This window comes from Bactrocera dorsalis, chromosome 2 (assembly GCF_023373825.1).
Source record: "Bactrocera dorsalis isolate Fly_Bdor chromosome 2, ASM2337382v1, whole genome shotgun sequence".
NCBI classification, from domain to species: Eukaryota; Metazoa; Arthropoda; class Insecta; order Diptera; family Tephritidae; genus Bactrocera; species Bactrocera dorsalis.
This window is the reverse complement of record NC_064304.1, coordinates 101,417,926-101,438,050: the sequence shown is the minus strand read 5'-3', so window position 1 is coordinate 101,438,050 and position 20,125 is coordinate 101,417,926. Positions and strand designations below refer to the sequence as shown.

The window sequence follows — 20,125 nt, the reverse complement described above, 5'->3', positions numbered from 1 at the left end:
TATATCAGTGCTGCCAAACTTTTACAGTGCCAATTAGAAAAACTATAGCCGACAACTTTGGAGTATTTTCGCTAAAAATCAGCCATGAAAATATTTAAACTTCTTTATTTGGTGCATTAACTTAACAAAACACAAAAAAAACAGAATTCATAAGTATTCCATAAAAATATTTTATGTCTAGAAGAACTTTTAAAATTTCTTAAACATTTAACCCAAAGGACTAAACTATTAGTGAATGAACCGATTTGTTGTGACCGCTGATGAGTGAAGAGCACTGAACGAAAACACAAAACATGAATAGTTTATTTACTAAAACATTAAGAAACAATAATTTAGGACGGGTTTTAGTACCATTAGCAGTTTTAGGAAATTGTGATATTATTCTACTTCGGCAATTTTCACAGCAGGGATCAAAACTCGCCAAGTAAGTATATTTTTTCATGTGTTCATTTAACGTTATGAAACCATATAGCGTTTTCCTTACTAAACACAATTAATGCGCATTTTTCTTTAATAATGTAATGCAGTGAAGGGTTCATATTATAGGTGTCTTTGAATTACATAACATATTGCAAACGTTGTACAAATAGCTCTCTATAATTTTCCCATATCATATAGATTAGCTGAAGTAGGGCGATTGGAGTCAGTCAAACTAGATGGAAAATATGAGACAGGTCAGTTATTCCTACATCGCATATTTGGTTACCGTGGGGTTGTGCTTTTTCCATGGTCTGCACGAGTGTATGATCGCGATCTACATAATCCCAGCAAGCAGAAACAAAGAGTAAATGCTGATAAGTCGTCCGCTGGGGCCATTGCAGGGGAAAAAAGTAAAAATAGCGCAATAGGAGAAACATCAAGTGAACAAGGAAATTCAGAAGCTCAGGCAACTAACGGGGGTGAAAGTGACAACTCATCTTCGTCCACCAGTGGTACAGATTCGTCTGTAAAAGAAGTGAAAGGCAAAGTTCATACCTTCTACCAAGTTCTGATCGATTCACGCGATTGCCCATACATTGTAAATAAAATCTCTAATCGCTAATAAATTTAAATTTTTTAGTTTTAAAATTTTCCATTTTTTTGAAGCGCGCACAAACTGAGGCTGTAACATTTCTGGGAAATCAAGATTCCAACCGCAGCCTATATGCTATTCCCGGTCTTGACTATGTTGCCCACGACGATATAATGCCATATACGTCGGGAGAAAAACATCCCCTACAACATGAACTTTTCGATAAGTTCTTAACGCATGTCCCAGGCAAAGATCCACCGTTCGAGGGACAAGATACATTGAAAGCGTGGCAGGAAAAAAACCATCCTTGGTTGGAATTGAGCGATGTTCACAAGGAGACTACAGATAATATACGTGTAACTGTGATACCGTTCTATATGGGTTGTCGGGAAACTCCTGCTTCCTCTGTTTATTGGGTAAGCATACACTTTAAAAATGATTTAAAAATATATTTTAAATATTATTTAATTTTAGTGGCGCTACTGCATTCGTTTGGAGAATTTAGGTGTGCTTAGCGTCCAGTTACGTGAGCGCCATTGGAGAATTTTCTCCCTATCAGGCACTTTAGAAACGGTACGTGGACGTGGCGTTGTCGGTCAAGAGCCAATACTTAGTCCACGTCTGCCGGCATTTCAATACAGCAGTCATGTCAGCTTGCAAGCACCTAGCGGTCACATGTGGGGTACATTTCGTTTAGAACGTGAAGACGGTCACACTTTTGATTGTAAAATACCTCCTTTTTCTCTTGAAAGTAAACCTGAAGAACCCGGTACTGGGCTCTCATCTAGTACTGGAACGAATAATGGCAGTAAGCCCGACGTCAAATAATATAAATTTCATGAATAATTTGTTATTCTAACATACGGTTGGATAACAGATGGGATGGTATAAATTGACATAGCCTAATTTTGGTAACACAAGTTGATAAGAGTAGTAAGTTTAAGTAGTCCACATTTAGTGTATAAATTATTTCTCTATAACAAAATGTTTGTGTATATACATATAAAGACATTTCAAACAATTCGGAAAATAAATTTCAAAGATTTTGTTTGTTGAACTCGGATGTTTGCATTTTATTCCAAAGACTTAGACCTATAAGGATTAAGTAATAAACTTCATTTTTAAGCCTATTTATGCTATAGCATTACGAATTTCTGGCTTTAGGTGTGCTTGGAAATTAAGGGGACGCATGTTATCTTGTATACCAAAAATTTCCTGGAGGGCATTTAGGGAAGCCACTTTTGTAGCAGTTGCCACATCTTCACCAAAACCTAAAAACAAACAATTTGTTTAGTAACGTTTATGTACACAATATATGTATTAAAAATAATGTAAAACAACTTGGTTCAAATCTCCATAAATAACGTAAATATATAATTTTATTCTACTCTGAAACAAGCAATTTATTACATTACAACTTACCACGACCAATCAGTTTTTTATTTGCATATAATCCCACGTGATATGCTGAAAGGAGAGTATTTTTTCCACAATCGCCGATTAAACGCGGTTCTATTTCACCCAAATTTCTTTCTTCACAAACTTGCTTCAACATAAGTTCTGGATCATCAATGCCCCATATTTCAAGTAAATCGCGTTGATTCATTTGTGTACATACAAAATCTCGTATAAAAAGAAATGCTTGTTCTTGTCCACTACACTGCTCGATTGTACCGATAACAGCAAGTAATGAGCGAGCCAAGGATTCTTGTTTAGGCGGATAATTGTCATCAAGTAATAATTCAGTCATACCTAAATGTGTGGCTATATGTGATAGCATCCCAGTGCTTAGCAAATAATCTGTGAAGGCATTTATACCAACCACAGGAACATTTGGAAATGAATGGCTCAAATATGCACGAACACACTCATTTGCTAAATATGCTCCTCGTTCGGACAATTCATAGTTGTCTTTAATTACTACGTCTGTTTCGACAATACCAAGATCACGTTGCCGCACTTGCTCTTTTTGCACATACGATGGCTGTGTGAAAGCTGCCTGCAGCATTTCTAAATCAAATTCTTCATGTAGTCGTTTGCCAAAAGCAAACAACTCAGCACGATAATTCCATTCAATAAAACCGGATCGTGGTTGTGGCAGCTGGGGTCCCAACTTTTTTTGTCGTCTACGAAGTTCACGTAATGTCGGCGCCACCCAACGCTTAAAGCAACGTGTTTGATCTATGTGTAAAGAATACAAAATTATTTATTCTGAAAAATTATTCTTCAATATTATTTACCCAGCACCGGCAAACGTGTTAGTCCTTTGTTTTGATTTAAAATGCGTAAAGATAATCGGAATAGTGACATTTTTTTGATATTCCACTATCAAAGAAGTTGCAGCAAGGTTTAATTATGAATAATCAAACAGCTGTTTAAGTGGTAGGTTTGATAAAAATCGATAGTGAATTAAATAATATCGAAGGCGCTAAATTTCTCTGTGTAAATTGTATCGGCAACTCTAAAAAAATTACTAAGAAAATGGACCAAAAGTTTGAACGTATGAACCGTATTATAACATACAGTACTGCAGTAAAAGAATTTAGATTAATTATGGAGAATAACCTTATACAGAGCACAGAAAAAATATAAATAAATATTATGTACTATCGTCAAATTAATATGAATTGCTTTCAATTCCATAATTTAAAATTCGATATTTAATGTTATGATATTTTGTTGATGTTGGCATCCCTTTTGAGATTCGCCATTATTGCACTTCCTATGTTTTATTGTTAGTTTTCGGCGTTTTGAAGTAAAGAGAATTGACTTCTGTGAAAAAATATAAGATTTATTTTCCGGATTCACTTATAATAAATGGCGTTACAAACGTATGGAGACAAGCCTGTGGCTTTTCAGCTGGAAGAAGGTGGTGAATACTACTATGTCGGCTCTGAAGTCGGAAACTATATGCGTTTATTCCGGGGTATCCTTTATAAAAAGTATCCCGGTATGACGCGATTGGTACTTTCTAATGAAGAACGTAAAAGGCTAGCAGACTCCGGATTGAGTTCACACATATTAGCGAGTTCTGTATCATTGCTACGGGCCGTAGAAGTAGACGATATAATTGCAGGAAATGATGAAAAGTAAGTGACTTTTAAATACTTAACTGTAGATATATTTAAATGGATAATTCATATAGATATCGAGCTATATCTGTAAACACATCGGAAGCACCATTACCACGTGAAAATAAATCTAAAAAGCAGCCACAATATGTGCCCACTATGCCGAATTCTAGTCATTTGGACGCAGTCCCACAAGCCACACCAATAAATCGTAACCGCGTTCATACCAAGAAAGTTCGTACATTCCCTATGTGTTTCGATGATACCGACCCAACAGCCAACATTGAAAACGCCGCACAAAAGGAATGTTTAGTACCCATACGTTTGGACATGGAATTGGAAGGTCAAAAATTACGAGATACCTTCACATGGAATAAAAATGGTATGTTATTGATTTTTTTTATTATTGCTTTAGACAATTTTTATAATTATACGTGTATATTTGAAGAGAGTATGATAACACCAGAACAATTTGCTGAAGTACTTTGCGATGATTTGGATTTAAACCCCATACCTTTTGTTCCTGCCATTGCTCAAGCCATTCGACAGCAAATAGAAGCTTTTCCTAATGAGCCTCCGATACTTGAAGAAAGCTGCGATCAGCGAGTTATCGTTAAACTTAATATTCACGTCGGCAATACATCCCTTGTTGATCAAGTTGAATGGGATATGTCTGAAAAGAATAATAATCCCGAGGAATTTGCTATAAAGTTATGTGCTGAGCTTGGTTTGGGAGGAGAGTTTGTAACAGCAATAGCGTACAGCATACGCGGCCAATTGTCTTGGCATTGTCGTACTTATGCTTTTAGCGAAGCTCCTCTATCTACTATAGACGTTCCCTTCCGTAATCCCAGTGATGCTGATGCATGGGCCCCATTCCTCGAAACACTAACGGATGCAGAAATGGAGAAGAAAATACGTGATCAAGATCGCAATACACGTCGCATGCGTCGCTTAGCTAACACGACAACGGGTTGGTAAAACCATTCAATATATGCATAGGTTTACATTATCCATTCAAGATACTTATAGCGTCGAATCAAGTTCGTATATGTATCAAAAGTATTTTGCGCTAAATGCAATAATATTTTTAGATATTAATGGTATTTTTTCGAATTACCTAATAAATGTAGATTGCAAAATAAACAAATGTAGTTTTATAAACGAAAAGTATTTTAGCAGGACATAATTATAAATGAATATCCATAAGGAATAACACTAAATTACCGCAACAATAGCAACCAATAGTTTAAATAAAAATTTTATTATAAGTAGAAATGAACTTTTATATTTATATTAAAAATAGCTTTCCTATTATACTACTCGAAAAATATATTTTAACTTTCAGCCGTATCGCCTTTATCTTGATCCGCATCTCCACTGTAGAATTCATTTTTTGGCTCTACCATTTTGTCGTCTTCCGCCTGTGATATTCGAACATCTGGGTCAGATTCTTCCTTAACCCGTACTTCTTCCATATCAATAGAGTCTGGGGGAATTTGCACCATTTGGACGCTTGGCGAATGTTGACACATTTTTAAATTCTCATAAACATGTTTCACTATCAGTTCCAAATATTGTTTAGAGTTAGCGTTCTCTTGGCGTGAGTTTACATCAGGATGAAGAGTGAAATCCGGCGCAAAAAATTCCAAATACTCCGACATTGGCAAATCATTGGATATATTTTCGTCTACAAGTAATGATGTTTCGTGAGTCCAGCACCGAGCTACATTGCGTAAAGTGTAACCCCCACCGCCAACTACCAATGTTGGTACATTTAGCTCCTTAACGAACTTAACACACTCTCCGTGTCCACGGGTACTGAGGGAAAAACATCCCAGCCGATCACCCGCAAGCGAGTCTGCGCCACATTGTAACACGATAGCTGTTGGGCGATAGAAATCCATCACCGCCGAAATGATTGGTTTAAAAACTTGAAAATAACTGTGGTCGTCAATGCCTTCTTTTAGTGGTACATTTACGCTGTAATATCGCCCAGATTCCGCGCCAATTTCGTACATATCACCCGTTCCAGGGAAGAAATAATTCCCATATTTATGAAAGGATACAGTCATAACGCGGTCAGTGAGATAAAATGCCTCTTGTACGCCATCGCCATGGTGCACGTCGATGTCAATATACAAAACTCGTGGATTGTATTTAAGTAGTTCAAGTATGCCTATCACAATATCGTTAACATAACAGAAACCTAAAAGGGAAAATATTGTAGGAAATGTAAAATTATTTTGTTTCATAAATTTAATTCAAACCTGATGCTTCAAATTTCTTTGCATGGTGCAAGCCTCCGGACCAATTTATACATATATCACTGTGATTATGATTCAACTTTTGGGCACCCTCCAGAGAAGCGCCCGTATACATCGCACAAAACTCAAATAAACCATCAAAGACTGGACAATCTTCACCCACGCTAAAGTGTGACAGATATTTTGTGTATCCTACGGCTAAGATAATCAAAAATACACATAAATATGTTATACTATATGTTACAAAAAATATTCAATACTACAAATACTTACTATTGCACTGAATATTTTGGGGAGTGACTTTTTGAAGAAAATCTATATATTCCTCACTATGGAAACGAAGCATGTCCTGAGCGCTCGCTCTAAAAATATAATATATCATATTTATATAGGTGTTTACAAAATAAAAAGCTTTCTTACTTGTAAGGTCGATAGATTTTCATTTTTTTATGGAGACCATAATTCATAACAAGGCTATGTGTAACAGATAAGCGATGCGGCTTCATTGGATGTCCGGGACCATAGTGAAAATTGCCTACATCTGGATTGTAAAAATAAGAAACCCGTCGATTAGTCGCTGTTGCCATTTTTCTCACGTCTTTTTCTTAAAAGTTTTTCTTAAGAACTTTTTTCAAAATCACTGAATATCCTTTTTGCTAATAATATGGTCAGTAGAACAACCACGATAAAAACAAGCCGTCGAGTAGTACTGAAGTCCAAATCTTTAAAGCTCATAACGTTCTAGGGAATTAACTCAACTGAATTTCTTTTGCACTTAGAGAAATGTTTTTAAGTAATTCATACATAAATCATTTTACAATTTAATAAAAATTTAATAATATAAAACAGTCCTGTTCCAAATATTTAGTATGGTTGTCAATTACTTTGTTTACAGAGTTGCATTCGTAGTTTTTACCCAGCCACCAATTTCCATGCAAATATTTTCGTTCGAAAAAGAATTTAAATGACCTTTCAATATTATTTATGTTATAAATGCATTAACAATACTCTCAGATAAACTCATATATATTTAAATCATTATGTCAACAATTAAAATTGTTTTTTTTTTTATCATTATTATAAAATTGTCAGCTTTCAAAATAATATTTAATCGGTAGAAATATGTTTTTCCAAACACTCATCTCTGATTTGCTATTTATCGAATAGCTCGTTAGGTTGCCTATACTGAAATAAATAACATTTTCAATTTAAAATATACGAGTGTGGATAATTCAATTTATTTTGATAAAACTGTTAACCATCAGCAAATTTTATGTTGAAAATGCTGCAAACCAATTGCAAAAACAACATGCTAGACTCACAAGTGAATATAGTAAAGCGTTTGGAAAAGTTAAGCAAATGGCAGGAAGAACAGAAACGTCTGTTGGACGACCGCCAGAATATGCAGCGAAAAATGCTGGGTTTAGAGCACCAGGATATATATGAAAAAATGGGATTCTTAAATGGAAATGACATAATTCAAAATATAGACAAAGGCGGTGGTGACACATCAGGGGATCAGTTGAAAAAATTCGAAATTCAAGATGATTTTGGTTCTGACAGTGAAATCAAAGAAATAGAAAGCAGATTATTTCAAACTAGAAATAAAATTCAAGGAGAACTCACAAATCAAAGAAATTTCAACAGTATTGACTACAATAATGAACAATTTCAAGTTAAAGATATAAAACCCAAGAGACCATATCTTAAACGAGGCGAGGGCATAAAAGCAAGATATAAAATCTCACCTGAATCATTGCGACTAAATAACTTACCCCGATATAAGTATGCCGATGCACATTCCAAAATTAAAAATATACAACGACGCAAGTTAGCTCCTAGAGTGAAACCATCCCAAAAAAATGCAGTGATAGAAACTAATAAAATTGATTGTATTGATGAAATAAAACATGATGTTAATGAGAAGCAATTTCATAAAATCTTGGCCAATGCAAATCCTCCTAATAGTTCTACACCGGATACAAGGGCTTTCAAAGCAGATTCATCTTCAATTTCTATAACTCTACCCAACGTCCGGCTAGGTGAAACTGAAATTAAAGAAACAAAATCCTGTGAAGATTTTGAAGAAAATGGAACGGAACATCAAGTTGAACCATATGTCGCAATTACTTGGTCAAAAGTTCTCAATCCACAACATTTGAAACCCTTACCTATACACGAAATACGGCAAAATTTATCAAACTCTGGGAGAAATGATTGTAATGATGATGAAAATCTCAGTATCTTTGAACTTCTTGAGCGGCAAGCTGACCAAGGAGCTATAGATATGAACTCCAGTTGTGTAAGAAAATTCTTAAACAATAAAATGAATAATGATAAAAATGAAGTAAATGATAGTAAAATGCCTATAAATAGTCGATATGCGGATTGTCGCTTGCGACCTACTGTCGAAGAAGTGTTAAGATGCGATTCTGACGACGAAAATAGTTTTTCTGATGCCACTGACGATAGAGACCAGAGATGTCAAACACCTGGTATTTTAACTTACCTAAGTGCGGAATCTAGAAACGAGTCCACATTACATGCCGACAAAATGAATTTACATGTCCGTTTTTCTGAAGAAAATTCAACTTGTAAATATGACAATGGCGAAGATATAATTTCCAACAATTCCATATTAGATGAAGAAACGTCCTCAAATAAAAGTTCATATTTATTTCATCAATTCAAGGATGCTCTCTTTAGCGCACTGCTAGGCAAAGGTGCTGGCGACGACAAAACAACAGATCAAAACATGTTGATGTCCTCGCCACCATCTGCGTTAACGCAAGAACTACAAGAGAAGAGCAACATTATTAAATTACGTCTGGAAGAGCTTGAAAAGGAAATAGCTTCCTTCCGGAACAATAACATTGAGTTATTGCGAGCCAAACAGGAATATGAAATGGAAAAAGCACATTTCAGTCAAGAACGCAATGAAGCGTTGGATCGTTTAAAAGACGATAAGATTCAAATGGAAATGTACCTGCATGATGAAAGAATGAAAATTGAAGAAGAGAGGCGTAAATTTGAACACCAAATGCGAGTGCAAAAACAAGTTATAACCAACAAAGAACGAAAGGAAATTGCACGACTCAAAGATGAATTAGAAACGCTTCAAAGTCAATTGAAACAAAAGGAGCAATTACATGCATCTGCGCAGGCGCGTTTGCGTGTGCAAATAAGAAACATGGAGCGCGATCAAAAGCAACTATATGAGGATATTGAACGATTAACTAAGGAAAATAAGCGATTACAAAATGAGAAACAGAAACTCGAAAGGGAAGGTAACAATAAAATGCTTATGGAAATCAATAGAAACATTGCAAAATTAGCGCCAAAAGTTGTGAGTACAACAATTTTTCACTTTTTAATAAGTTGAATGTAGATACACGTATATTCGTACTTTGTAGTAGTTTAATATAATTCTTATTATTTATTGTCGTAGGTACCGCTTACGCGTTTATAGCCTAGCCTAATATAATTAGTAATTATTAAAAAAATAATAATAATAATTTAATTTATTCTATCTGCAGACCAACCCAAACACGTGCAATGCAAGCTCTGAATATTTCGAATTAAATAATCGATCTGGCGTTAAGAACTCGAAGGCATTACACTCTTCGTCTACACAAAAATCAAATGTAAAAAGTCATCGTATAATGAAAGCTCCACCTAATACACGAAATACTAGCAGAACCGATTTAAAAAACGATTCAGAAAATTCATGTGCTTTGTATACATTGGATATTGATGACCGGTGTAACGACTCTGAAGGGGATCTAGCAGATGATGATGATGATGATATTATTTCCGAATTGAGAGAGACCCAGAATTGTAGAAATGTAAAATCTGTTGAAAGTACAAGTCATTCCAATACCTCGAAAGATACTGTAATTTACAAAAGCGATCTGAAAGAAGCGGACAGGCCTAATGTAAAAGCGCATAGCGCCGATATAGCAACTGCAGCGAATAGAAAAAGGATTAGTAAATCCGCTGTAGAGCCTGAAGAAAATTATCGACGTGAAATTATTAATCCAGATGGTAGTAAAGATATTTTATATCCCAATGGCAACTTAAAGAAAATCTCATCGGATGGCATGAACATTCGTATGTTATACTTCAACAAAGATATTAAAGAGACTAATGTCAATGAGGGGACTGTTAAATATTACTATGCTGAAACAAATACTTGGCACACGACGTACCTAGATGGCTTGGAAATTCTAGAATTTCCCAATGGTCAAACCGAACATCGTTATAAGAACGGAGTTATAGAAATTCATTTGCCCGACAATTCTGTGAAAATTACTAACCCCGCTGAGAAAGACAAACTGGAAGAATGGCGTTTTGCCGATGGTACAAATTTAATACAAATGCGAAACGGTGATAAAGTTTTGATGTTACCAAATGGTCAAAAAGAGATACATACCAAACTTAACAAAAGACGTGAATATCCGGATGGCACAGTCAAACTCGTTTATCCCGACGGAAGTCAGGAGACGCGGTACTCAAATGGACGCGTTCGGTTAAAAGACAAAGACGGCAACTTAGTAATGGATACTGAACGGATTTAAATGAATGTATTGTAAATTAAAATGTAAAAAGCCATAAAAAATTTATAGTATATTTTATTAAAAAAGAAAATTAACGAAATAGAAAAATTATTAATTATAAAAATGATAATTAAAATAGCATTGGCGTTAAAGAATTTTTGAATCCAAAATTTCATTTTCTTCTTCCTCTGGTGGATCGAAGTCACGTATTTTCACGTCAGCATCTTCTCCATATTGTATTACGTTGTCGATCTGTAGAAGCAAGTCCTGAATACTTTCTTCATCGTCAATGTTCAACGGAACGAATCTTACTAGACTGAAAGTAAATAATAATCACGTAAAATAATTAGTAAACTATATGGCAGAGCGCATTAATGTATTACCTTATTTCAAATAATAATTTATATGCACATACTTATGTATAATCTATTGTATATACTTTAATAGAGTAATAACTCGAAATTAATAAAACTTGTAAAGTTCATTAAATGTATCCAATATGTAAAAAGTTTATTTATGCAATGATTATTATATTTTAAGTATGGCAACTCTGACATTGCAGCCAACTTAAAATTGGAGATTTCTTGCAACCATTTTTGAGTACGATTTTTTTGGCATTTCCCAAGCCGTGTACAAATTTGTAACACACTAGAAATCCAAAAATCACTCTATTTTTCTTTGTTCAGTGGGATTTTGTTAATATATGAACCGGATACAAAATATAATCAAAAGAACAGTTATTTAATCAACATTCAAATTTAATAATAGAAATATGTCGCAAATGGATATATCGCAAGTGCAAATGGTGCGGTCTGCGAAAGGCGTTGATATGCTTTGTGTTGATAATTTCTTGTATCATTTTGTGGACCGCGGAAATAAAAGATGCCGATGGGTCTGCAATAGGTTAAAAAGTAAATACCAACCATGCCGTTCAAGAATAGCCACTGTTATAGTGGAAGGTGATGAGTCTCAACATAAGGTAGTGAGAGTAACGAATGATCACACGCATGAACGCTGTTCCGAAAAAGAAATTTCCAAAGTAGTTGAACGAAAACTTCGTGCAGATTTGGCTGGTAAACCATGCACTTTGAAAAGCAAACGAATTAAACAAAGAGAACACTTATCAGACGAGGATAGTAATTCCAATGGGCAAAGATGGGTTGGAGGTTCGGAATCTGATGAGTGGCCTGCAGATGATGACGACATATTTCCAAAGGAAATTCATAAAAATAAAAAAGTTGTTGAAACGTATTCCGGTAAATCTATCATCGGTAACAGTCAAGGGAAATTCTTCAATTTCGAAGTATGTACTACATTTGTGATAAGTATATTATTTTCTTATTTTGAAACCATTCGTAAAAGTTAAACCTTTAATTACTGCTTTTGGTTTGGTGTTCCCAAATTTTAAGTAGTTATGTACTATACAATTCAATCAAATGTCTTGTTTTTAGAAAAAAAAAAGACTTTTTAATTACATTTTGTTGTTTAACCATTGCTTTTATCAAAGTCTACCACATAGGCATGTTATTAACCCATATGTTTCAATTTTTAGAAACAAAAGTTATATATGCTTAAAACAGCACTTGGTCGCCAAATGATATCAGTGGACGGTTTTTTATATCGTTTAGAATCCAAATCCATTACATCGAGTACTCATCGCTGGGAGTGTATAAGACAAAATCCCCCATGTAAGACTCGTATTCTTACAGAGTGCTTAACGAATAACACTCATCGCTTAAAGGAGCATCAGATAGTATATCATAGTCATGACGGCTACACACTTTCCAAATTGACTAAACTACTGCTTAAAAACAATATAAGTGTACTAACTGAAAATGGAGACGAAAATAAAGCATTCAAAACAATTAAAGAATCAGAAATCGCAGAAAATGACGTATTAGCAAGCGGTACTTCATCAAGTAAACCTCCGAAAAAGCGTATAATTGAAAGTTTGAACGCTAAAATAAAAAATGCGTCAACAGAAACACCTAGCAATAGCCAAGGGAAAGCCAAACGATTTCGAACAAAAGCGCAGCCTGTTACCTACACCTATTCAGAAGATCCTCTAGCAGCTCTATCAACCAGCACGAAATATGACTTAGATAAAGCAAAATTTACGTTTTTACCTTCGGCTAAAGGCCATAAGGTTCTTTGTCTTGATAATTACATTTATCATTTGGATACACGAAGTCCACGCAATGGCCGGGCATATTGGACATGTCTCTTACGTCGTGATAAGTTTTACAAATGTAATGCTCGGGTAACGACAGAAATGACACATAAGGGTCCCATTATAATAAGAGTGTCCGGCACGCATTTGCATTCGAATCATTCACAAGATATTAAACGGCGCTTGTGTAGAAGCTTTGTTGTACAAAACGCAGAGAAAGCCGGCTTGAAAACTGAAAATATTCTTAATGAGTCGGGAAATGGATTAAATAAAGAATTTAAGGAGATTGTAGAAAGGTCGAAAGAAACCATTGAACGTAGAATTGGACATCTGAGTAAGCAAGACAGTGATGCAGAAAAAGGAAAACCGGCGAAAAGGTAATTACACTAGTATTTAAGCGCAATTCTTGGTTTTACATTATATTAAGTTTTATCTAATTTCTTAATATTAGTTCAACAACAATGGATTTGTGTGAGAATACTGTTTCCAGTTTTTCTAGCGCTTTAGACTCAGATGACGATCACCTAGATAGTTCTTCTGTTCTACCTACAAATTTGGAGGAAATGCGTGAGAACCCTAAAATATCTGTTGTTTGTGACACAGATACAATTCCAAGTGTTTCTGAAGATTTACAAAAGCAAGAAATTGTTTATAACGTTACATACCAAGATTTAGTTGAAGAGATGACTGCAGGAGACGAAATGGAAGTTGAATATTTAGACATAGGTACATACAGTAATGATGACCATTTGGACATAAGTACAATTAAAAACGAAGATTATTTGGACTTATCGACAAATCAGAAAGCTCTATTAGATACAAATTTAACAATCGATACAGAAATGAATGTAAACAATGTGTCAACTTTGCGTTCAGCCAAGGGCGGCGAATTATTATGTGTCGATGGTTATATTTACCATTTGAGAAGTACGCAGAATAATCGCACCTATTGGTCGTGCATAAAATCCAAAGATCCGGAGCTTAATTGCAAAAGTCGTGTATCCACAATCAATGTGGATAATGAGATTCGTGTTTTCCGAACAACTAACCATCACACACATCCGGTGAATGAGTCAGATATTAAACGCCGTTTATATAACGAAATAAAAAATGAGCAAAATGATGCCGCAAAAATATATGCAGCAGCATCAATGGATGCTCTGAAAACGAAATACACAAAAATATTGGGAAAAGATGGTTCGAAAAAAGGATTAGACAATTTCGATGCGGAAATCGAAGATGCAATAGGGTAAGTAACACCTCATCATTTTTGAAAAATTTAATTTAGTAAGGCTTACCCAAAAATAGCCACAAGTGGATGTTTTTCTGGAAGCATTTAAATATTGATTTTAGATGATGTGGCAGAAAATATATGGTATATAAAAATTCCTAAAGTTAAGATAATATGTACTATGTCTATAATATGATATATAGTCGGTATTTACAGCAAGTAGAGAATTGTATAGCTTAAAACTTTTATGAAAGAAAAAATTTGTTTAGAGATTACAACAAAAAAATTTTAAAATAACCCAAAGTTTAAAGATGCATTACCCATTAGCAAAGAAAGACTATTTAATTATTATTTGAATGGACACGCGTACATACATATCGTGTTTCTGGAATTTTCAGCGCTGGCTGGATAAATATTCAAATATAAAGTATGTATATGTATATACATATGTATGTAAGTCTATTTATAATGACACTGTGGTTTCTTATATTTTATTACATTCGCTTGCAACAGTTTGAATATCGCCTACACAGGTGCGCCAAACTGTTTTAATGGTGTCCGCAGTAATTTTTAAAGCAATTACTCAAATGAATTGCAGTTTTTAAAGTGTCAACTTGCAAATAAATGCATTAAAGTGCAATTAAATTACATATATGTATGTATATTGTACACACATTTCACACTTTAATTTCAAGTTTTTGTTATTTCTAAATTATAATTTCAAATTCTACCTTAGTACTTAAAATGCGTCACACTGGATTTATTAGTCTAATATTCAACTAGAAAATGTTAAAAGCTTTCTTAAGCTTTTGTTACTACATTCAGATATCAAGCGACCATTAATAATATTTCGTTCGTTAGTGGTGCACAGTTGACTACTGGCTTTACTTGAAACCAGTTATATTTAGCATTTACATCAGAGTGCTCGAACCGTATATAAAATTGTGGTACCAAATTGCTTTCACTTTTTTATTAATTTGTAATATATCGAAAGATGTTTCATATTATAACCGACTTTTTTTTAGCCGTTACCATTTATAATTCTTGATAGTGGTATACTTACATATATAAGGCTGCTTTCATATTGTGACTTCTACATAAGACTAAGAGCGTTCACTTATTCTTGATATACATATGTACATATAATAGGGTAGCGATGCAACAACAATTTTGCGAAACAAGTTACAACTTCCAAATTATGGAAAATAATTTCAAGCCAATGACAGATTTTAATTTGTTAATAACCATTAATATAGTTACCATCTAACAAAGAGTATTTACATTATTCTATTAAGTATGACGATGAAATTGTATGCCGTGTCCGATGGTCCACCATCGCTAGCAGTTCGCATGGTTCTGAAGGCTCTCAACATTCCTTACGAATTGATTAATATCGATTTCATCGCGGGAGAACATATGACCGAGGAGTATGCCAAAGTAATATATTTCGTACATACTTTAATTTTAGTATATTACTAATATTTTTATTTTGCAGATTAATCCACAAAAAGAAATTCCCGTCCTTGACGATGATGGCTTTTATTTATCCGAAAGCATTGCAATAATGCAGTATATTTGTGATAAATATGGACCAAATAACAATCTATATCCGAAGGATGCAGCTAAGCGCGCTATTGTGAACCATCGGCTCTGTTTCAACATGGGCTTTTACTATGCAGCCATTTCAGCTCATAGCATGGCACCAATATTTTTCGATTACCAACGCACCGATATGAGTCTTAAAAAAGTTAATAATGCCTTAAGTGTTTTTGAAACTTATTTACGAGATGGAAACACAAAGTATGCTGCTGCAGATTTTTTGACTATTGCTGATTTCGGTTTAGTGTCAGCCACTTTGTGCCTAGAAGCAATCAACTTTGATTTGTCACCTTATCCATTGGTACAGAAATGGTACGCAACATTTAAGCTGGAAAACCCTGAATTGTGGAAAATTGCAAATGGTGGAATGCAGGAAATTGCTGAATTCGAGAAAAATCCTCCTGATTTATCTCACATGAAGCATCCATTTCATCCAACACGCAAATTAAAATAATAAAATTGGACACTTGGAAATTCACATTTACTGTACTATGAATATAAATACATATAAGTGCTGATACAACACATTCACATAAATTACTATTAAGATTTGAGCAACTTGAACTTGAGGTTATTTTACTGGAAGTGCTCCAATTCATGTTAATAAATTTACTGTTACCACAATAGTTCAAAATAAAACTTTATTGATTAGGTAGTAGAACTGCTAAGATGACAAATGATAATACTAAGGCAATTAGTCCTCCTACGTATGAAAAAAGTAGATATTGTTACCTTTATTCGTTAAAAAAAATCGGCTTTATCTAGAATAATAAACCGTTGTTTTTATCACCTTAAGTTAAGAATAACTCCAAAAGATTTAATATCCCACAACATGGTTTGTTTTTATTATTTTTTTACTTGCTTTTGAAGAATTCTTTTAATTACTTTACGGATTGAAAATTCATGGGTATGATTGTTGTGTTTGCTTAAAAGTTCAATCAAGTACTGCGTAAAATCATTTTAACCCAAATAACTGATTCGCCTAATTGAAGCCTTGATAGTGAAATTTTGTGATCATTTGGCGCAATTGCATTGATTTTCATAAGAAAGCATGACACCACAAGTACACAAGAATTTCGTGTAGTACTATCAACTCAGCCATAAGAAACTCATGACAAATAACCTCAAGGTAAATAAGGTATAAATATTAATTACTATTTACAAAGCAGTTTTTCGCGGTTCGACCATTATAATAGTGCAATTGGCAGAAACTATATTCAAATGTTTTAGCCGTTTTCAAGGTTTCAGAATTTTACTATATTTCATTTATTAGGGCTATTCAGATCAGGCTTGTTAATTCGTTAGTCGTTATTCGGTAATTACTTAAGTTCATTTTGTTTTTGTAAAAATAACTGTTGTGGTCGAGGTGGTACTAACGAATAATTACTACTACCACCAAGTTTTTTTTATCATAAATTAATTACCTGAAGTCCTCAATTAAATTTCCAATTGCCTCAGAAAGCTTACGATACGTTCGTCCCCAAGACGAATATTGCGCCACATCTCCCAACAAAGCTTTCGGATCTGGGTCCAAATAGTTATCAAGCTGTTTACGTGCTGTTTTGCTGAGCAAATCCATTTTACTTAATATATTTACATGCGGCATTTCCAGGTTTGCCATTACACTAAGGGCAGCCATAGTGCCCGATAAAAATTTAGCTCCGTCAACCATGAATTGCGAGTCGACTAGAAATACTGTACAAATGCGGAAATTCCAGGATTCTAACAATTGTACTAACTGTTTGCCCATTGATAAGTGAGTGAAGAGTTCTATTTGGCCTGGCATATCGAATAGTATGTAATCATCATCTGGTTCTCCGCCAATTTCATTGTCAGAATCATCTGCACCACATAATTGCGATTTTAACCAATCTTGATTCTGTATTAAGTATTCCAGACAAAATACTAAGCCGCCATTTGGACCATAATGAAGCTCTTCATCTTCCATTGCATCATCCAATTGAATTAAGTCACGAATATCCACCAACGGATGATAATCAAAATGTTCTGCCGCTGGATCCAAGTTAACCACTTCAATTGCACGTTTGGAGTCTTGAGCATGTCGCTGCATATATGTGCAGTAAGTTGACTGCTTATTCATGGAAATATGTTAGTTAATGTTATTTTATTTACATTTTTTAATTATCTTACTTTGCCACAACCAGCTGGACCAATCACAACTTGAGCATACCGCATTTTGTTTTCAACTCTTGTCAGTCTTTGAATTATTGGATTATGCCTTCTTAATTACTATGGTGTGCAAATGTAAATACAAATAAAGGTATATCGAAATTAGTGATGAGCGTTTGGTAAATTTAAAATTTGTTTGAAGGAACTATTTTTTATGTTTATTCAACATTTAATTTTGTGGAATTAAAACAGTATTTATATTACTTACTATAAAATTAAAAAAAAATCTCTTTAGTACTTTTATGGGAACAGAGTTTACAAATGCTAAATATACATATATTTCTATCATTCTTGTGACACATGGCAAGGTGCAAGGTTCTAGAAAAAGAAGATAGTAAAGTAAAGACATATTAAATGTCAAAGTTGTAGTGAAATAAAAGGAACATCTAAAAATACAAAACGAGTGTTATTGCAAACTTCTTTAAATTTTGGGATAAATTGATGCAAAAGCTAAAGTAAAATTCCTCTACAAAAAATATGAAGTAAGTGGCTGAATTATAAATAAATATATATATTTTGTATAAATATTCAGTTTGCACATAACAGCAGAGCTGAAACAGATTCTACCGCAACCGCAACAACAATTCGACAACAAATTTTCCCCACTTTACAATGTCAGCAGCCAATACCAACAATCCCCCATTTGATGCCAACTCCTTTGCCAACACCGTGGAATCTTAATACAATGCCGTGGAAATTAGCTAGTACAAATTTAGGACAAGATGGTGTAATGCAGTTCAGCGCCCAAGTCAACGATGAAGTACACAGCAGAGCAATTCTCCATCAAAAACGTAAATCAGAAGAAGAAAGCTTGTTGTAAGTTGGAATCATATTTTCATATATTTGGATAATGGCTAATCTAAATTATTTGCAGACCAGTCAAACAATTTATTTCTGAAGAAAAAATTACCGCACATTTCAATGGATTACACATCTCTAGTGATTATATTGGGAATAATTCAAATGCCTGTAGTAATTCTATGTTAGGTGATGATACACCCAGTACCAGTACTGGTAAATGTTTTACTAATCTCACCTACAAAGACTATCAAGTAACTGCTAAGGAGTTGGAAGAAAAATTGCGCAAAGCGAACAGGATAACTTTGTGTGAGCAGTTAAAAAAATTTAATGAACAACAACGTAAAACTACCTTTCTACCAGAAGCGCTTTTTAATAGAATTGAAAAGCCGTGTACTGCTTTGGTTCTATGGCAACCTCCACCAGTGTTAGAATTACTGCATCGTAAAAGAGAAAATGAATTGACACCACCTAGTACTGATAGTACAAGTGCTGACAGTTTTGGTACTGCTGACACCATAGACGAGGGCGACGAATTCTCTGATCACGAGCTAGAAGATATAGACGACTTTGTCGACAATAATAACACGTGTCGTTTAGATTTTAATAACATGAAAGCTGATCGTATGGATGAAGATTTGTAGTAACACAAATAATAGATATATTTACCATAGCTTCTAGGTGGATAAAATTCTCTGATTTCGTACGCTAACATAATAATGAAATACATAATTTTTAAGAGTGAGTCGTGGTACAAAGTTCTCAGCTGTTTTGGTACTGAAAAATAGCTATGAGAATAAAATAGTTTTTTATAATAATGCATGAATAGTATGAATGAGCCTTTGAACCTTAATTAATTTTTTTAAGCATAACATGGATTAATTTTTCCAACACATACTAATATAAGTCAGGAATATTGCTCAAAATAATTTTATTGTTACAAAATGTACGAAAGCATTGATTGGCATCAAATGTTAAAAAACTGCGACTCTATGCACGTTTCAACATTTGGCACTAATATTTTTTATTGTATTTATTTCGCTAAAAACATGTAATAATAAATATTGTATGTACGTTTAAAGATATTCCAAAGCGTTTTTCATGCATTTAAATTTATTTTGTTTTTTAATATGAATAACTACCAAATTGTGCCAAATTAAAAAAAAAAGTTTTTTTAACTTGTTGCAAGATTTTAGATGCCACTGGAATATCTCTTGAAAATCCCTGAAAA

At 34.1% G+C, this 20,125-nt stretch overlaps 8 protein-coding genes across 15 annotated transcripts in view; 5 read left to right on the top strand and 3 right to left on the bottom strand.

Annotated features, from left to right (window-relative positions):
* The first annotated feature begins 12 nt into the window (after positions 1 to 12).
* Positions 13 to 2,075, top strand: LOC105225984 (polymerase delta-interacting protein 2). 2 transcript variants are annotated; one of them, XM_011204680.4, is made up of 5 exons: positions 13 to 153; positions 219 to 424; positions 619 to 1,018; positions 1,087 to 1,428; positions 1,487 to 2,075. In XM_011204680.4, exons 2-5 carry the CDS (start codon positions 294 to 296, stop codon positions 1,838 to 1,840), a joined length of 1,227 nt encoding a protein of 408 aa, XP_011202982.2. In that variant the 5' UTR covers positions 13 to 153; positions 219 to 293; the 3' UTR covers positions 1,841 to 2,075. The 2 variants fall into 2 exon arrangements, with proteins under 2 accessions (XP_011202982.2, XP_011202981.2); XM_011204679.4 differs by having other exon boundaries at positions 29 to 424.
* On the bottom strand, positions 2,056 to 3,412 carry LOC105225983 (39S ribosomal protein L44, mitochondrial). Its single transcript, XM_011204678.4, has 3 exons — positions 3,253 to 3,412; positions 2,435 to 3,193; positions 2,056 to 2,283 (listed from the first exon to the last, which is right to left on the bottom strand). Exons 1-3 carry the CDS (start codon positions 3,320 to 3,322, stop codon positions 2,144 to 2,146), a joined length of 969 nt encoding a protein of 322 aa, XP_011202980.2. The 5' UTR covers positions 3,323 to 3,412; the 3' UTR covers positions 2,056 to 2,143.
* A 290-nt stretch (positions 3,413 to 3,702) lies between these two features.
* On the top strand, positions 3,703 to 5,233 carry LOC105225986 (SWI/SNF-related matrix-associated actin-dependent regulator of chromatin subfamily B member 1). Its single transcript, XM_011204681.4, has 3 exons — positions 3,703 to 4,101; positions 4,158 to 4,465; positions 4,532 to 5,233. The coding sequence occupies exons 1-3, from the start codon at positions 3,830 to 3,832 to the stop codon at positions 5,062 to 5,064; spliced, it is 1,113 nt and encodes a 370-aa protein (XP_011202983.1). The 5' UTR covers positions 3,703 to 3,829; the 3' UTR covers positions 5,065 to 5,233.
* A 95-nt stretch (positions 5,234 to 5,328) lies between these two features.
* On the bottom strand, positions 5,329 to 7,344 carry LOC105225987 (histone deacetylase 3). Of its 3 annotated transcripts, none has more exons than XM_011204684.4 (5): positions 7,235 to 7,344; positions 6,771 to 6,891; positions 6,624 to 6,712; positions 6,354 to 6,548; positions 5,329 to 6,292 (listed from the first exon to the last, which is right to left on the bottom strand). In XM_011204684.4, exons 1-5 carry the CDS (start codon positions 7,251 to 7,253, stop codon positions 5,421 to 5,423), a joined length of 1,296 nt encoding a protein of 431 aa, XP_011202986.1. In that variant the 5' UTR covers positions 7,254 to 7,344; the 3' UTR covers positions 5,329 to 5,420. The 3 variants fall into 3 exon arrangements, with proteins under 3 accessions (XP_011202986.1, XP_011202985.2, XP_011202984.1); XM_011204683.3 differs by having other exon boundaries at positions 7,110 to 7,241; XM_011204682.3 differs by lacking the exon at positions 7,235 to 7,344 and having other exon boundaries at positions 6,771 to 7,228.
* Positions 7,345 to 7,465: 121 nt separating this feature from the next.
* Positions 7,466 to 10,933, top strand: LOC105225988 (centromere protein J). The gene is made up of 2 exons (XM_011204686.4): positions 7,466 to 9,696; positions 9,887 to 10,933. The coding sequence occupies exons 1-2, from the start codon at positions 7,624 to 7,626 to the stop codon at positions 10,925 to 10,927; spliced, it is 3,114 nt and encodes a 1,037-aa protein (XP_011202988.3). The 5' UTR covers positions 7,466 to 7,623; the 3' UTR covers positions 10,928 to 10,933.
* A 30-nt stretch (positions 10,934 to 10,963) lies between these two features.
* LOC105225995 (GPN-loop GTPase 3) overlaps positions 10,964 to 20,125 on the bottom strand; it is a 30,158-nt gene continuing 20,996 nt past the window's right edge. Inside the window, exons 1-4 of one of the 2 annotated variants that reach the window (XM_011204696.4) lie at positions 18,305 to 18,389; positions 18,058 to 18,156; positions 17,331 to 17,995; positions 10,964 to 11,222 (exon numbers count right to left, since the gene is read on the bottom strand). In XM_011204696.4, coding sequence (XP_011202998.2) covers positions 11,054 to 11,222; positions 17,331 to 17,995; positions 18,058 to 18,102 — 879 coding nt within the window. In that variant the 5' untranslated portion in view covers positions 18,103 to 18,156; positions 18,305 to 18,389 and the 3' untranslated portion in view covers positions 10,964 to 11,053. Of the gene's footprint in view, positions 11,223 to 17,330; positions 17,996 to 18,057; positions 18,157 to 18,304; positions 18,390 to 20,125 lie in introns of those variants that run through there. The other variant, XM_011204697.4, reaches the window with a different exon arrangement.
* LOC105225994 (glutathione S-transferase 1) lies at positions 11,481 to 16,532 on the top strand. Of its 2 annotated transcripts, XM_011204693.4 has the most exons (5): positions 11,481 to 12,209; positions 12,459 to 13,453; positions 13,528 to 14,325; positions 15,603 to 15,744; positions 15,803 to 16,532. In XM_011204693.4, the coding sequence occupies exons 1-5, from the start codon at positions 11,679 to 11,681 to the stop codon at positions 16,358 to 16,360; spliced, it is 3,024 nt and encodes a 1,007-aa protein (XP_011202995.2). In that variant the 5' UTR covers positions 11,481 to 11,678; the 3' UTR covers positions 16,361 to 16,532. The 2 variants fall into 2 exon arrangements, with proteins under 2 accessions (XP_011202995.2, XP_019845717.1); XM_019990158.3 differs by lacking the exons at positions 11,481 to 12,209; positions 12,459 to 13,453; positions 13,528 to 14,325 and adding an exon at positions 15,108 to 15,254.
* Positions 18,423 to 19,979, top strand: LOC105225993 (uncharacterized). Of its 3 annotated transcripts, none has more exons than XM_011204691.4 (3): positions 18,423 to 18,578; positions 18,643 to 18,912; positions 18,971 to 19,979. In XM_011204691.4, the coding sequence occupies exons 1-3, from the start codon at positions 18,574 to 18,576 to the stop codon at positions 19,536 to 19,538; spliced, it is 843 nt and encodes a 280-aa protein (XP_011202993.1). In that variant the 5' UTR covers positions 18,423 to 18,573; the 3' UTR covers positions 19,539 to 19,979. The 3 variants fall into 3 exon arrangements, with proteins under 3 accessions (XP_011202993.1, XP_029405951.1, XP_019845719.1); XM_029550091.2 differs by having other exon boundaries at positions 18,439 to 18,578; positions 18,646 to 18,912; XM_019990160.3 differs by having other exon boundaries at positions 18,440 to 18,578; positions 18,629 to 18,912.